Genomic DNA, 16,355 nt, shown 5'->3' with positions numbered 1-16,355 from the left:
CCATTGCCAGTGACATCACTAGAAACACTGTAACTACTAACATAATCTGGGTGTCATGTCTTGCTCTGACTCCAGGAGGCCTGGTTGCCAATATAGTCTTCCTACTTAAGAGACGTGGAACTAAGCAGAGAAGACAGAACAAGACCTTCAATAAACAGGAGAGTACGGGGTAAGAGGTCTTTGTGCTCACAGATAAGCACTAGAGAAACCAGGAATGTCAAACACACAGGCTTGTCTCTGCAAGGGAACTGGTGTGCATACCTGTTTTCCACCCCGAGGGCTGGAGTGGATGCAGTTAACAGCCTGGTGATCTGTGCTATCTGTAGGGCCAGGCCACACCCAGATTCCTAGGCTATTTTGTTTATCCCAGACTCTCCCTCCCTAGACCTTTATCCTTAGTTTTGTTTCTCAGTCAAGAGAACCCATTCTTAGGGGAAACATCACATATACTTTATAGGCTGGTGACCTCTAGGCTGTGTGTATGGCTGAGACCACACCAGATCCTCTTGTAGGCTCTTAAGCTATAGAATCAATCTTTATAGTAGAGGTCACACGTACTTTGCAAAAGAGTTTTGATGTAGTCACGTCTTAGGCTTTATTGTGCACATGGGATTGACATAATTGTTACTAGGAAGCTTTTTTCCAAAGTTATACTGTACATCAAAATAAACTGCCCAGTGTTAGACTCTGAAAGTCTGAACCTTGTTGAGCTGGATTTCCTATTTGCCTCATGCGGATTTTTCCTCTGCATTGCAGAAGACCCCATACAGGAACAGAGACAGGTCATGGGACCATAGCACACACCCACAATCTCCTCCCTGGAGAGACTATGGCAGTAGGAGGTTAAACCCAAGGCAACTCTGCTTCAAGGGAAAAAAAAAAATCTCGAGAGAGAGTAAGAAGTTTGAGATAGGTAGGCATGAATCAGAGACAGGCGGATCTCTCTGAGTTCAAGACTGGCCTTGCCTACAGGATTAATTAAGTTCCAAGCCAGCCAGGGCTGCATAGTGAAACCCTGACTCAAAGTAAAAAACAAGAAACAACAACAAAAACCAAACAAGTTTGAGACTAGAAGGAACGGGGCACTAGAAGGTGGTGGTGCTAAATTCCTGTTCAAAGAGGAAAAGTAGTGAGGTCCAGTCAGAACATGGTTGCTTTGAAGACAAATTTCAAGGACAGAATAAAGAATAAAGAGTATGCATCACCACAAAGAGGGTACACCTGCCTTGCCAAGATAAGTCCATTCACAATCACATTCTTGAAAGGTGGTTGTCCAAAGAGGGCTGTGGCTAGCACTAGCAGGGTGTAAAACCTGGAAACACACAAACAAACCAGAATAATTCATTAAGAGTAGAAAAGGAATCTAAGCACAGGAAAATGTATATTTATTTATTCACTAGACTGAACTTTTAGTTTTGATTGGCTATACCTCTTTAATTAATTTGTTTATTGTTTACTTATGGGGCATGTGGCAGTAAGACAACTTGCGGGAGTTGGTTCTCTCTTTCCACCTTGTGGGTTCTGCAAGGATATCCGACTTGGGGGTAAGTGCATTTACTCACTGGGCCAGGCCTATATTATACATCTTGATAATCATATAAAGTGATAGACACAAATGTATCATGCCCACGACACATCCATCAAACTACAGTCTGATTGCCAAAATACAATTTTCTTAAAACAAAAATCTGCAGTGAGGGAGACAGGCACTCCCATACCACCAGTTGAGAGATGTCATGCTTCCTGTAAGATCCATGTGATGACCAAAGACACAAACGGCACTTAGACCAGAACCGGAAAATGCTTCCACTCGGGGAGGTAAAAAGCCTCTCACTTAGGCGGCGTTCACAGCCTTGTCACTGTGAAGGGGGGATATTCTTGTTCCACTCTGACTTGCTTCCTCTACCAGGGAGCTGCTCTCCTGTCCTCTTGACCTGCTCCTGTACTTCAAGAACATCAAGGAACACAAACTGAAGAAGAGAAGACCAAAGCCCAATCCTGATATCAATACCTGTCCAGACATCCTTTTCTGTTCCACAAGACACTACCTGGTGCCCAGGAGACAGCTCAGGCAAAGAAGAGGGAACCGGAAACAGACAGTGAGGACAAGGGAACCACAAGGTGTTTAACAACTGCCAGACTTCACTTTTCCCTACAGAAATAAGCTCATTCATGAGTAAGTAATCCAACCTTCCTTAAAAACAGAAAATTGGGATGGGTGGTGGTGGCGCACACCTTTAATCCCAGCACACAGGAGGCAGAGCCAGGCAGATCTCTGTGAGTTCAAGGCAAGGCTGGTCTACAGAGCGAGATCCAGGACAGGCACCAAAACTATACAGAGAAACCCTGTCTCAGAAAAACAAAACAAAACAAAACAAAAAAACACCAAAAAACAAAAACAAAAACAAAAAAACCCCAGGAAATTGTGGGGCTGGAAAGATGGATGAGCAGTTCAAGCTGAGACTGCTCTTTCAGAGGACCAGAGTTCTGTTCCCATCACTCACATCTCACGGTTCACATCACCCTGTAATTCTATTTCCAGAAAATCAGATGCCCACTTCTGGCCTTGGCACTGCACTTACATGCACAAAACCACACTCAAGAAGTGAGTACACACATACACAGATATTTAAAGAAGAAAAAAAAAAATAGACAAGAACAAAACCCCCAAAAATCTGTTCCTAGAAGAGCCTCTAGTAGAGTCACTGGAGGCCGAGAACAGCCCGTTGCAGGTCATGGAAGTCTAGCAGAAAACCACAGCACTTCTTCAGACACAACCCTGCGGCACCACGAACAGTGAACGCACTAAGTCAGGACATGGGCCACAGAGCCCACCCGTGAGAAGGTAAATGATCTCCTACTGAGCATGACAGCACTGTTTCAAACAGGGCACTGGCTAAATGAAACTCATTCCAAAATCCCCCACATGCCTAGATTTTTCCAGAATGTTAATGCATAGGCTGGACTTAACTTTCAAACATATTTCCAACCACCTTCCAATTTCTAGCATCCAGCTTATTGTCACTGCAAATATCACTTAAATGTCGGAGTGCAAGATTTTAAATAAACAAGATAAGAATAAGTATAAAGACTTATAAAGACTCGTGTTCGAAAGTTAAGTCCAGCCTAAGTATAAAGAGTTTTGTTTCAATTTAATAGATATATTCCACAGTGTGAAATAACAAAAACTGTAACATATAGCTTTATTGTGGCTAAGATTCCTACTTGAAAGACATGTTGGTGTCCATGTTAGGCAGGAAGAGCAGAGGGCAGAACAGCCTGTCTCGCTACCACATCATCAGCACCAGGCAGATGCATATGGGCACTTAATAAACACATTTTTGGTAAAGTACACCAACAGAAATATCCAAAGAAAGAAGGGGCATACCATCCTCTGGTTTGATCAATGCCTTCGGCAATGAAGTCTGCAGGAAAAGCGTCCTCAAACTCTCGCTTGCTCTCAAATGGATAGTGAACTTGGGCATAGGGCATACTTCCACTCTCGAACCAACAGTCAAACACCTCGGAGACACGCCGCAACAGTCCTTTCCCACAGCGGGATGGGATGGTCAGGTGGTCGATGCTGACAAACAGAAAAATTGCCACTTCTATTCATTGTAAGTACCGAAGAACTTGCAGTTGAAATGCCAATTTGACAAGACTGTACGCAACAATATTTTGGTAAACAAGGGACTACATGAGCAGTGGTGGTCCTATAAGGATATAACAGCTGAATTTTTTTTTTATTAGTGACATGGTACATGTGATGGTGTGGCATAATGCTTTGTGATGATGGAAAGCAAACAAAGCTATTGCACAGCAAGAAGATAGAGCACATGAAAGCATGCACGGCTCACTGCAGTTATGGTGACCACAAACAACTATGCAATCAGTTTATGCATTTACTATATTTTTTTCTAGTTTTGAGACAGACCCTCATTGCCCAGGCTGGCCTTGAACTTGCTATGAAGCTGTGAATGGCTCTGAACTCCAAATGTATCTGCCTCTACCACCTAAGTGTTGATTATAGCAGTCTTGTCTGGCTTCTACTTTAAGTACTGGGCGTATACCTACTCCCACTGGAAAACCGTATGCCATGTTATACTGCCAACACCCACTTCCATTTCACATATAAGTATCATGACTATATTAACAGGCCAGAGTGATGAACCTATCTGTACCATCTAGGTTTGTGCAAGCTCACTCCAGAATATTTGTTCAATGATAAATTTGTCTAATGATGCACTTTTCAGAACACACACACCTAGTAGGTAAGTGATGTACATCCAAATAAAAAAAAGGAGGCCTGGTGTGGTGGTGCATATCTTTAATCCCAGCACGTGGGCAGGAGGCAGAGGCAGGTGGCTCTCTGTGAGATCAAGGCCAGCATGACCTGCATAGTGAGTTCTAGGACAGCAAGGGTTACTATATTGTGATACCTTGTCTCAAAAAAAAAAGGGCAGTTGTCTCCACAGGCTGAGAACCAGGAGCTCTCAATCTGAAATGCCACGTACCAAAGTTATGTGACATTTCATCAAGGAGGAACGATGTATCAACACAAACCAACATGGCTCATAAACGAAGTGAACAGACCAGTGCCTTCCCAGTGCAGGTCTGTAACTCCCGGTCTTACCAGGACAACAGCATGGCAGTGACTCAGTGTTTGGGGACTGACCTCTCTCTGTGGAGATCTGAGATTTTTGTTCCCGACAATTCTTCAAGCTCTGCCACAGATCCAATGCAAACTACCTGTCAAGGCAAAGATAAAAGGAGCCCCTCAGAGGCAAGGAGACTGTGCTGCGGTCATTTAGGCAGCATTCTGATCAGTGTTAGAGACGTGATTTTCTTTGCAAGTGTGTAAACAGAGCACTCTGGGCTAAGGGCAGCTATCACAACAGGGCTCCCAAGAAGCCAGTCTGACTTTCACCTCCTGTCACCCCTCTTCTTGGGGTCTGCAGCACAGGCCCCCCCAGCACCACAGCCACCACCTCAACAGGTATTTCTCGGGGATTTATCATAATCGGATGCCTTCCTAAAACAATTAGACTATCAGCATAAGGCATCTTACTTTCTTCCTTGTACCTGGATCTGGCTCTTTAATCTGTTATCTTTCCAAGTCAAGGCTAGAACTAAATTACTGTGCTTGGAGTATATAAAAATAAAATTAGCCCAAGTCACAAGGAGTCAGGATGGAGTAGGTGGGTCAGGAGTAGGTTAGCCCGAGTCACAAGGAGTAGGTGGATCAGGGAATGAGGACCACGTGACAGGGAGGGGTCAGAGCAGCAGGAGAGGCTGTTTCATGCAGGGAAAGTCCCCTGTTTCTTAGAGGCACCCACGGCCTTTCTCTGCTCCTCCCCTTCAGTCCTGAAAAGCTTTCTGACTCAGTAACTACACTGTGGCCTCTCAGGCCTGCTGTGGGATGTCCTGTATGCTGTGAATATATGTTGCTATGATTGACTGATAAATAACGCTGATTGGCCAGTAGCCAGGCAGGAAGGATAGTGTAGGCGGGACAAGAGAGGGGAGAATGCTGGGGAGAAGGGCTGAGTCAAGAGACGCTGCCAACCGCCACGAAGAGAAGCATGATGTAAGATTCTGGTAAGCCACGAGCTACGTGGCAAGGTTTAGATTTATAGAAATGGGTTAATTTAAGATATAAGAACAGATAGCGAGAAGCCTGCCATGGCCATACAGTTTATAAGTAATATGTCTCTGTGTGTTTACTTGGGGGACGCGAGTGGGAGAGATTTGCCCCAACTGCCAGCAGGCTGGGACACAGGAAAACTTCAGCTACACAGGTCCTTGTAGGAAATCCACCAAACCCTTGAGTATTGCTGCTCAATGCTGTTGGCATGCTCTCCACACTGGACAGAAGGTTCTGCCATGTAATAGTGTCTGCCTACCCAAGTGTATACATCTATACTCACATACAAGCAAACACAATTTCAGACATTAAGGTGTGCAATGTTAGGGATGTTTCTTCTTCACCAGGTTTCCCCTTTGCTTTATTAATAAGTGCAGTTTAGCTTGCTTTGTAGCTTTCTCTCTTTCTTCCTTCCTTCCCTTCTTTATGAGGCAGAGTCTCAGTACGTCCCTCTGGCTCACCTAGAACTTTCTGTGAAGACCAGGCTGACCAGAGACTGGCAGATTCACCTGCCTCTGCCCCCTGAGTGCTGAGATTGAAGGCATTTATCACACCCAACAGGTCAGTTTAACTTGAAGTTAGTTGAAACTTAATGTTGTAGCAGGGGATGGGGGAAATCAAAACAACACCCACCACCATCTAATGTGTGGATTTCATAGAAAAAAAATTTACTATTTTTCCCCCATTTTACAGAATAAAAATTTAAAGCTGCACTTAAATAAAAATTAAACCCATAAACAGGTTATCTTAAACCATCATTAAGAAAGACAGTAAGATTCCACATTTTTAACACTATCCCCATATAACACGACAAAGAACTTCAGCAACAGTCCACACAAAGCCATCTGCTGCCTCACCTCCTCAAAGTCTTCACTGACCCACAGTGGGATGGGGGTGCCCCAGTATCTGTTCCTGGAAATTGCCCAGTCACGTGCCTCCTTCAGCCAATTTCCAAACCTCTTTTCTCGTACAAACTCTGGGACCCTGCCGCAGACAGATTACATCATCAGCCATACAGGAACAACAGAAAGTGAGAAATGATAAACCACACTGACACAAGCCTGTGTGGTGCTTTGAGAAAACACTAAACTAAGCTCCCAACCAGCATGTCCTCTGAACCGGGGGCATTTGCACATGTTTGAGAAGGTTTTTGTTTTTTTTTGCCTATTTGCTTATTCATGAGGTGGGCTGGCACTTCTGGGAAGAGCAGCTGGGGAGGACAAAGTTTATGTAATGCCAAGGGCTGAAGATACAACACACATCATATACAGTTGATATAATGCCTGCTTATGCTAGAAGATGTAAGAACTCACTTTTCTTTGTAAAACCCTTATCAGGAAAACAAGCACCCAAACTGCTTAAGTATAAATAAATGGTTTTGGCAGATACACATTGGTCTTTATAATGAAAATTATTAAAGTTAATAGTTTGAGTACAGGATTGTTTGTTCATTTGTTTTTGAGACACGGTCTCACCGTGTAGCCCAGGTTGTCCTGGAACTCACTATGTAGGGCAGGCTAGTCTTGAACTCAGAGGTCTGCCTGCCTCTGCTTCCCAAGTACTAGGATCAAAGGTGTGTGCCGCCATATCTGGCTGAGCTGTTTTCCCCAAAGTCAGTTCATCCTGAAAATTACAGGCAGGTGACACCTGGGTTTTACAAAGAAAAGTGAGTTCTTACATCTTCTGTCGTAAGCAGGTATTACTTCAACTGTATATGCTTCTGGGTCCCTTACCCAGAGAATAAAGACAGTTACAAATTACAACAATCAGAGATGGCTAGTTAGTTCTGAGGAGTATGAACCAGACTCACTACATGCAAAGGACCGTAGAAGGAACACATCTTATGCTCACCAGTAACACAGGTCATTGTTCTTCAGTAGCTGGTCCACCATGTGCTCCACGCGCACAAACCAGCTGGGCACCGACTTGTAAATGAGGGGAGTGTCTGACCTGGGAACCAGAACACGGATGCCGCCAGTCAGACAGACACACAGGCACCAAGCCCAAGACTGACTTTCTTCTAATTAGCATCACTACCACCTGCTCAGCCTTCTGCTGACATTCACTTCTATTTTACATTACACATGTCTGGACCAGCAAGACAGCTCAGAAAGTAAAGGGACATGCTGTTAAGCCTGATGACCTGAGTTCGATCTCCAACCAACACGGTGGATGGTGAGAACCAACCTCTACATGTTCTGACCTCCACACAGGCATGCACACACACATAAAACAAATCAATGAAAAACAAACAAACACAGATGTCTAAGCTTCCTCATGTCCTTTCAAATGAAACCAAGAAAGATAAATGTAAAAAGTGGAGCAAAGTTCGGCCCCGGAGAGATGACTCAGCAGTTAAGGAATGCCTGCTGCTCCTGCAGAGGACCCAAATTTAGATCCCAGGACCCACCACTCACGGCAGCCTGTAACATCAGCTTAAGGAGTCCTGACACACTGTTCTGGCTTCTGAGAGTGCATGTGCACACGTGTGCACATGCACACACACACACACACACACACACACACACACACTCTTTTTTTCTGTTTTTAAAACCTTAGAAAATGGTTCCTCTGATAGAAGAGGGGCAAGGTAGAAAACGTGAGGACGAATTTCAGGGCACCGAACACTACACTTTCATCTGAATGTTTATAGGATGTTCTTACACTAAAACCTGGTTAACTAAACAAATTCCATCATAAAATTTCAGAAATGTTTGTCATCTTAAAAAATAAGTGATCACAACACAAGACAGATATGTACATATGTGTATTTTCCCCACACAATTTCTCTCCTAAAATGCTGCTTCTAAACAGCAGTTCTGAAGGACATCATGGGACAAACTACCAGGCACAAGCACCCAAGTGTCCCCACAGCTGTGACGCTCCACGACAACAGTCAGCTTCCTCTCACCTCCAGCAGAAAGGGTAGCTGTGAGTGAAGGTGCTGGCCACAAGCAGTCGGCCCTGTTCCTTCAGCATCCTAATGATATGTTTGTCAGCATCCTGTTAAAAAAGTAAAACGCAGTCATCAGAGCCCCCCAGCATATAACAGTATAAAGATATCACTAAGATCTGATATTGCATAATGAATAAAAGGCACAAATAATTGGGTGTCATTGGGAACATCTGTTCAGGGGGCTGGGATACACCTAGAGGGTAGAAAGCTTACCCAGAATGCATGAGCCCTTGGCTTCACCCTCAACACCACATTAAAAAACAAAACCCAGGAAACTACTCTGCTCCGTTTTAGCTACTTAATTTAAAAATACAACTGTAACTTTTCAGGCAGTGAAGTTTACAAACGGAAACGATGACCCGAGAATAACAGGCTGCTCCAGGACAATCTACAGTGCAGTTCTCCCAACCCCGGCTGGTGAAACCACAGCATGCTTCCTCATCAAAGCACATTAGGCCCTCTGAATGTGGCTCCTGAGAGCTGATCTTAAGTGCTTTAAATTTTAAAACGTCTACATTAATTCTAACAAAACTGTAAATCATGAAGATTAATTAGCTGAATAAATTTCCTTACTGGAAAACAAACTGAAGTAAGTATGATGGGCCCGACACCCTTCCATGTAACACAGACCACAGACCTTCACATACTGTCCCACAAAATGTGTCACTTCTTCTGTGAAGCAGCCTGAAGCATCCACAGGGCAAACAGGGGCTGAGTCTTTCTGAATAATGTTGAAGTCCATACAGACCCGATAGTCATCCTGAGAAAACAAGAAGAGGGAGGGGCAGCCGGGGATAAAGGTGTCTAAGTATATGTGTGCAGAAAGAGAAAACCTTGAGTTCATAGAGATTTGTAAGGTAATTTTTCAATACTATCTTATAGCATCTAGTTAACCTTCTGCTTCTAACTGGAGGTGGCTTAAGGACCACCTACAGAATCTAGGCCTCACAGCTAGACAGGGGTTAGATTATCTAGCTCAATCATCCCAACAATTAGAGACGCCACATACGAACATTTTAAAACTAAATCATAGCCTGGTCAGTGGTGCACAACTTTAATCCCATCGTTCAGGAGACAGAGGCAGGTGGGTCTCCAAGTTCAAGGGTAGCCTAGTCTACATAGCCAGTCAAGAATGAAGGCTACATAGTGGGACCATTTCTCAAAAAAACAAAACTAAGCCACGCGATGTTGGCACATGGCTTCAATTCCAGCACTTGGGAGGCAGAGGCAAGCAGATCTCTGTGAGCTCGAGGCCAGCCTGGTCTACAGAGCGAGTTTCAGGACAGGCAGGGTAGAGAAACCCTATCTCGAAAAGCAAACAAACAAAAATAACCAAAAGCAAAACAAAACCCCAAAACTAAACAAATGAAAAAATAAAATAAAACAAAAATCCTCCACTAAGTTAAATTTTATTTGTAATAATATATATGCATATTTGAAAAACAACAGCCCATCTAGATGGGAGACACAATGCTTGATGTACATATATAGCTTTGCATCCTATCAAGAGACTCTGAAGGAGGACAGTACTGATCTCAAGTTAAGTATTCCCTATCACTCAGTAAAGAGGCTTCAGGTGGCACAGCTTTCCTAGGGTACACCATGATGCTTCAGAAGTGGATCCAAAGTGTCACTCATTAACACTCCATGTGACGGATGCTGAGCACTTTACTACATTTACAATTTAACCTTAGCAAGAAAGCTAGCAGAAAGGCAGCAGCTGTATCAGAATTTACAATAGCTCAAGGTTTCACCTGCTTCCAGAAACCAACAAGAGGAATGGAGACTGCAGACACCAAGTTTTCTATGCCATCTTTGGAGGCAATGAGCCCAGAAAAAGGCCAACGCCACTGGTCTTGGCAAGAGGGAGAAGCTTAATCAGACTTGTGACTCAGCATCCCAAAGTGGCCACTGACATTTATTTCTCATAAACACAGCTGCAAGATAATGCTACTCACAGCACCAAAGTAAGGGGCCTGATGCACGACTCCTGTGCCTTCTTCATCCTTCACGTAGTGGTCAACAAGCACTGTGAAGGCCCCATTCTCTTTACACTGGAAGAGAAAGGTTGCAAAGCCTTAGACAAAACACAGGAGAAGGGCCTGAAATTTACCACTGAACATGTGTAATTCAAATTAGGAAGACAAATGCCGAGAAGTGGAGACAGGAGTCCCTGGGACAAGCTTGGCTAGACAGACCAGCTGACTGGCAAGCTTCAGGTTCCACAGGAGACCTTGCCTCAGTAATTAAAGTGGAGAGCAATCAAAAAAAGATATGGCATCAACCTCTGACCTCCATATGTATGCACACCTGTACGCACTTAAACCCACATGCATATGGACATGAGAAAACACACACACACACACACACACACACACACACACACACACACACACACACACACACACACACAGAGGGAGAGACTTGAAAGTGAACTGAACTCAGCAATACAATGACAGAAAAGCAAAGGGTATTGAAAACAGGAGACAAACTTACAGCCAAGGCACAGATGGGAAGGAAAAGGCCAGTCTAGAGATGTGACTAGCAAGCTGGTCAGTAACAGAACACTAATTAATTCAAAGAGAAAGCAATTTTCTAATACGAAAGCAGAGTTTTGGATTCAGACACACAAGAACAGTATTAATAAAGAAGCCATGTGAATCGCACTCATCACCTCAGTCCTATTATCAAGGAAATGAATGCAGAGAGTCACAGCATAACAGTTCTGAACTTGCCTTAATAAAGTAGTCAAACAGGGGCTTGTATTTCTTGCCTTTGAGAGAGGTTCCAGGAAATCTTAAAAAAGAAGATAAATCCATAAATCAAAGCAAAAAAGCCAGGTTCAGTAAGTAAAATGCATCCTGCTCAAGCATGAGAACTAGAGTTTGGATCCCTGAAACACGTGTAGAAAGTTGGGAATGGTGGTGTGTGCCTAGAATTCCAGAGCTGGAGAGGAGAAAACAGGGGCATCCACGGGACTTGCAAACTTAACTTAAACTGGGAGCCCATGTTCAGAGAGCCCATCTCAAAACTAACAAAGACAGTGACTGAGGAGGACATGTGATGCTTACCTATGGCATACATGTGCACACCCTCCCACATATAATATGCACACAAAATAAAAGAAATTAAAAAATAAATAAAAGTAATGAAGCCAAATCTAGACCAAGTCACCATTGCCTGAGACTTGCAGCCATTGTCCCAAATGCAGAAATGTGTGACTTAAACTTATTTGGTACCTAAAACGCAACTTAAAACAATTCAGCTTTAGGATGACAAAGACTTATCTCTTTTAAAACTAAAGACAGACATACACACCTGACTATATGAACACTCACCTTTCAAGGATCTCATAGTCACTCTCTAGCTTATAAAGGGCCGATAATCTGGCTTCCATTAAAATGAACAGTTTTCCCCTGGCAACATCTATAACAATGAAGGAAAAGAGGACCTTAGTGACATTCAGACTAGCTGACTATGAAGACACACACCAGACATGTTTCTTGTGCCAAGAAGTTTGTGTCACCTGTACCTACTGTGTGCCCTGGACTCACAGAGGATACTGCAAAGCTAGGGAGCACTGCTAGCCCAGATGTGCCAAAGACATCAAAGGCAGCAGGGAAGGTGGCCATTATTAATTGCATCCAAGGCCGCCTTGGGAAATTAATCCTTATTTTCTCCTTCTAAAGGCAATATATGTGAATGTTAGAAAAATCCTAACATTAAGCCAGGCCTGGAGGCACATCCTTTTAATCCCAGCACCTTGGAAGTGGATCTGAGTTCTACTCCAGCCTGGTCCACATAGTGAGTTACAGGCCAACAAGGTCTAAACAGTGAGACCCTGCCTCAAAACAAGCACCCTCCACCCAAATCTTAACATTAACAACTCAAGTAGCTCACAAAGCCACATTCCTGTAAACTCACCCCCTCAGATAGTTCACCCAGATGATTCTTTTACGCATCACAACCAGTGTGTGTAAGACATGTTAGGTTCTCTTCGTCTTTGAACAACCATAAGCTGATACTCAGGTGCTCTTCCAGCATGTGTGAACTTAACATACTGTGACTATCATCATGTACAGCAGAACATAAAGATAACTCTCTCCCTCTCTATCCCCACTTACCCAGTTCCTCAGCCCCTGCCTGATTCCTTCATACAGCACCACTGAATTTTTCTATGGAGGTACCACAAACTGTTTCTAACAAACCAATCAAAAGCTCATGGATATTTAAACTCCCACTACAAAGTGTGATATACTATAACCTACTAGAGCACTTATCAGGTATTTCCATGAATCTCTTTTAAGGACCTTTGTAACTCATTCAAAAACTGTTTCCACAGGTGTAGTTAATCACAGAAACATTATTATATGCTAAGTCCACATTTTATATAAAATATGACAAGAATGAGTTAAAATACATAAGTACACAAGTGTAGTGTCTGTGTATGTGTGTCATGTACACACACATGAGTTATATTTGAAACATCTATCAGAAAGGCCCTAATGTGCCAGGCTCACACTCATGGGTTACATAGGAAACTAGCCCCGATGGCATGATAAGCCCCTTAGAGAAGCAGCTACAGACTCCAGAGCTAGGTTCCCATATGGACAACAGCTATTCCCAACAGGCATCTCCAGGGTTCAGGAAGAAACCAAATAGACTACACACACACTACACACACACTACACACACACACACACACACACACACACACACACACACACACACACACACACATACTTTAAGGCTGGATAATGTTTGCCATGCACCTACACAGGCAGCTTCTACGCCTTGTCTACTATGAAGTGTTGACACAAACACAGGTGTAACAGTATCTGAACAAGCACCTGTTTTCTTTGCTCTCAATTCTTTTTTTTTCTTTTTCTTCCTTTTGTGAGACAAGGTCTCAGGTAACCAAGGCTGGTCTCAAACTCTTTATTCTCCAGCATCCCAAGTATGAGGATTTGGGGCACATGCCACCAAACTCAGATACTGCTTTTAATTCCAAGGCAAACTATTGGTAACTGCTTAACTCCAGAAGAAATGCCATACCACTTCCAAAGCAGGTGTTCCACAGACCCTTGCCCTGCCCAATGTGTTTTTCTCTCTTTTCCTCCCTATAACTTCTCCAAATCGGGAAGTATATTTTCTCAGAAAGTATCAATCACCATATTTCATATAAATCTCTAAGGAAGGACCTAATTGAGAATGTAAGAATTCTCTACCATGGAATAGGGGAATGATTACAAAAATTACATTTGTGTCACTTTCAACCAGAAAGAAGCCACTTTTCAGGCTGCCTTTCTTTCCTATCCCTTCCTTTTTCTCTCCCACGCCTGGCTAGCTTTGAGACAGGATCTTGCTATGTTGCTCGGGTAACCACAAACTTACAATATTCTCACCAGTTTATTGTGTGCTGAGACTCACAGGTGTGTGCCACCATACCTGCCCTTATAGCTTTTCTTTAGTAAAATCTTCATATAAAACTGTTTTACTCCAAAGTTAAATGTAAGCTTTTATATCTACATAAAATTATTTTATCTGTATCAATGACAAGTAACTAGCCCAATACTCACCTTTGATCTTCACATACTGTATTTCTGGATTGACACACAGGGCAAGGTTACTAGGTAGAGTCCAAGGAGTGGTTGTCCAAGCAACTAAGGATGTATTTTCATCTTCCTCCAAAGGGAACGTTACAAATACTGAAGGATCCTGAACATCCTGAAAGACAATGAAAGTATTTTGTAAACCTGTGAAGGAAATAGTAAGAAGGACTGATTTGAAAGGGAACTAAAATAAGTTTTAGGATAAAAATGAGCTCTAATTCTTAAAATTTTCATTTTCTGAGCATGGGTATTTTGCTGACATAAATGTCTGTGTAACATACATATCTGGTGCTCATGAAAGTCTGAAGAGGGCATCAGATCCCTTGGAATTGAAGTTATAGTCAACAGTTGTGGGCTGCCAAGTCGGTGCTGGGAATTAAACTCGGGTCCTCTGGAAGAACAGCCAGGGCTCTTGGCTCTTAACTAACTGCTAAGCCATTTCTACATATTTAAAATCATCTAACAGTTACAATAAAAATGCATAACATCTGTCAACATTAAAAATAATGTCTCAAAAGGAGTGGAAGATTTTGGGGACATGAAAGATGGCTTAGCCATTAAAAGCTAAGGCTCACAACTAAAAACAAGAATGAAAGTTTCACTAGTACAGTGATCTGATCTATAGTAAGTACACAAAGTTAAATAACAATACTATTTTGGAGAATAATTATTTCAGCATATTATACTGTATACTTTTATGTGCTTAAAATATTTTTATAAAGCTAGGTAGTGGTGGTGAACGCCTTTAATCCCAGCACTAGGGAGGCAGAGGCAGGCAGATCTTTGTGAGTTCAAGGCCAGCCTGGTCTACAGAGCAAGTTCCAGAACAGCCAGAGCTGTGAGCTGTCATATGGAGACACCGTCTTGAAAAACAAAAACAAAACAAACAACAAAAATAACAATTAAATATGCATGAACCAATAACAAAGGCAATCAGGAGACAAAAAGGAAACATCCCACCCCATCTATCAGGGAAAACATTCTCTACCAGGATGATAAAATGCTTCTGAAATGCAACAATTTCCAAACTTAGCCATGAAAAAGACTTCCAAAAAATGACCATCTCTTTAAAAAATAAGGGTCACATAAATTGGCAAAAGCGAAGGGTGAGTACAGACACGTAAGACACGAGATAGTTCATGTTCTCAGAGACTCTCTACTTCACCCTCTAGATGACACAGTGCAGTCGTAATGACAAAAGTCCTGTGAAGCAGAGAAAAGACCCATCATAGCTTAGTGTCTAAATTAGACTTTCTTCCCAATACCTTTAACAAACAATGCTACAGGTACCAGAAAAGGCATAAAGTCACCAAAGGCAAGGGCCCTGAAGAACACGAGCTGGGAAAAACTATGTCAGAGCTAGACAAGAGCAGGCACCCAATATGGCCAAATCCCATTAAGACACATGACAAGTCCAGTGGAAAGAAAACATCCCCCAGTTTAACCTAGCAGAGCCTCCTTGCAACAAGTGGCAGTATTGCCAGAGCTCAGCAGTGACAGCTGTCTGGCACCGCCAGTCCAGGTTGGGAATAACTGGGAATATTCACCTTAACTGTAATCAGTCAACAATCATCATTTCACGCACCTTGTAATTCTGGTTTGATTCGAAGTTAGAAAGGGGAGTGCCACAGGCGGTGGAGAAGGGCATGACTTTCACACCTCTGTACACAAGGCCTTTGTCATACAGCTGCTTGAAGACCCACCTGGTAAATTAAGAGATGGAACTTTACAACTACATCACCAAAATCTACCACTCAAATGCAGATTTTTATGCCAATTCTTATAATTTCCTTCTGGTAAAGAAGTGAAGAAAAAGCCGGGCGTGGTGGCGCACGCCTTTAATCCCAGCACTCGGGAGGCAGAGCCAGGCGGATCTTTGTGAGTTCGAGGCCAGCCTGGGCTACCAAGTGAGCTCCAGGAAAGGCGCAAAGCTACACAGAGAAACCCTGTCTCGAAAAAACCAAAAAAAAAAAAAAAAAAAAAAAGAAGTGAAGAAAAAAAAAAAACCTTTCATTTGGGTGCTTGTTGGTAAATAACAACATTTAATGGTCAAATGTAGACTAGAAAAGTGTTACTATCAAGGCTGGGGTGTTACTTAGTAGTAGAGAGCTTGTCTAGCATGTACAAGGCCTGGAGTTCAACT

General features: G+C 42.9%; 1 protein-coding gene across 3 annotated transcripts in view; it reads right to left on the bottom strand.

Moving 5' to 3' along the window:
- Iars1 (isoleucyl-tRNA synthetase 1) overlaps window positions 1-16,355 on the bottom strand; it is a 49,919-nt gene that overhangs the window by 25,375 nt on the left and 8,189 nt on the right. For all 3 annotated transcript variants that reach the window (XM_006992269.4, XM_015985888.3, XM_076573315.1), the window contains exons 6-17: window positions 15,798-15,915; window positions 14,180-14,327; window positions 11,939-12,026; window positions 11,336-11,396; window positions 10,559-10,654; window positions 9,238-9,360; window positions 8,556-8,647; window positions 7,496-7,594; window positions 6,502-6,628; window positions 4,676-4,749; window positions 3,389-3,583; window positions 1,226-1,312 (exon numbers count right to left, since the gene is read on the bottom strand). In XM_006992269.4, the coding sequence (XP_006992331.2) occupies window positions 1,226-1,312; window positions 3,389-3,583; window positions 4,676-4,749; window positions 6,502-6,628; window positions 7,496-7,594; window positions 8,556-8,647; window positions 9,238-9,360; window positions 10,559-10,654; window positions 11,336-11,396; window positions 11,939-12,026; window positions 14,180-14,327; window positions 15,798-15,915 (1,308 nt within the window). The remainder of the gene's footprint in view (window positions 1-1,225; window positions 1,313-3,388; window positions 3,584-4,675; window positions 4,750-6,501; window positions 6,629-7,495; window positions 7,595-8,555; window positions 8,648-9,237; window positions 9,361-10,558; window positions 10,655-11,335; window positions 11,397-11,938; window positions 12,027-14,179; window positions 14,328-15,797; window positions 15,916-16,355) is intronic.

This window comes from Peromyscus maniculatus, chromosome 5 (genome assembly GCF_049852395.1).
Source record: "Peromyscus maniculatus bairdii isolate BWxNUB_F1_BW_parent chromosome 5, HU_Pman_BW_mat_3.1, whole genome shotgun sequence".
In the NCBI taxonomy this organism is placed as follows: Eukaryota; Metazoa; Chordata; class Mammalia; order Rodentia; family Cricetidae; genus Peromyscus; species Peromyscus maniculatus.
The sequence above is the reverse complement of the archived record's forward strand: the minus strand, read 5'-3'. Positions and strand labels throughout refer to the sequence as shown.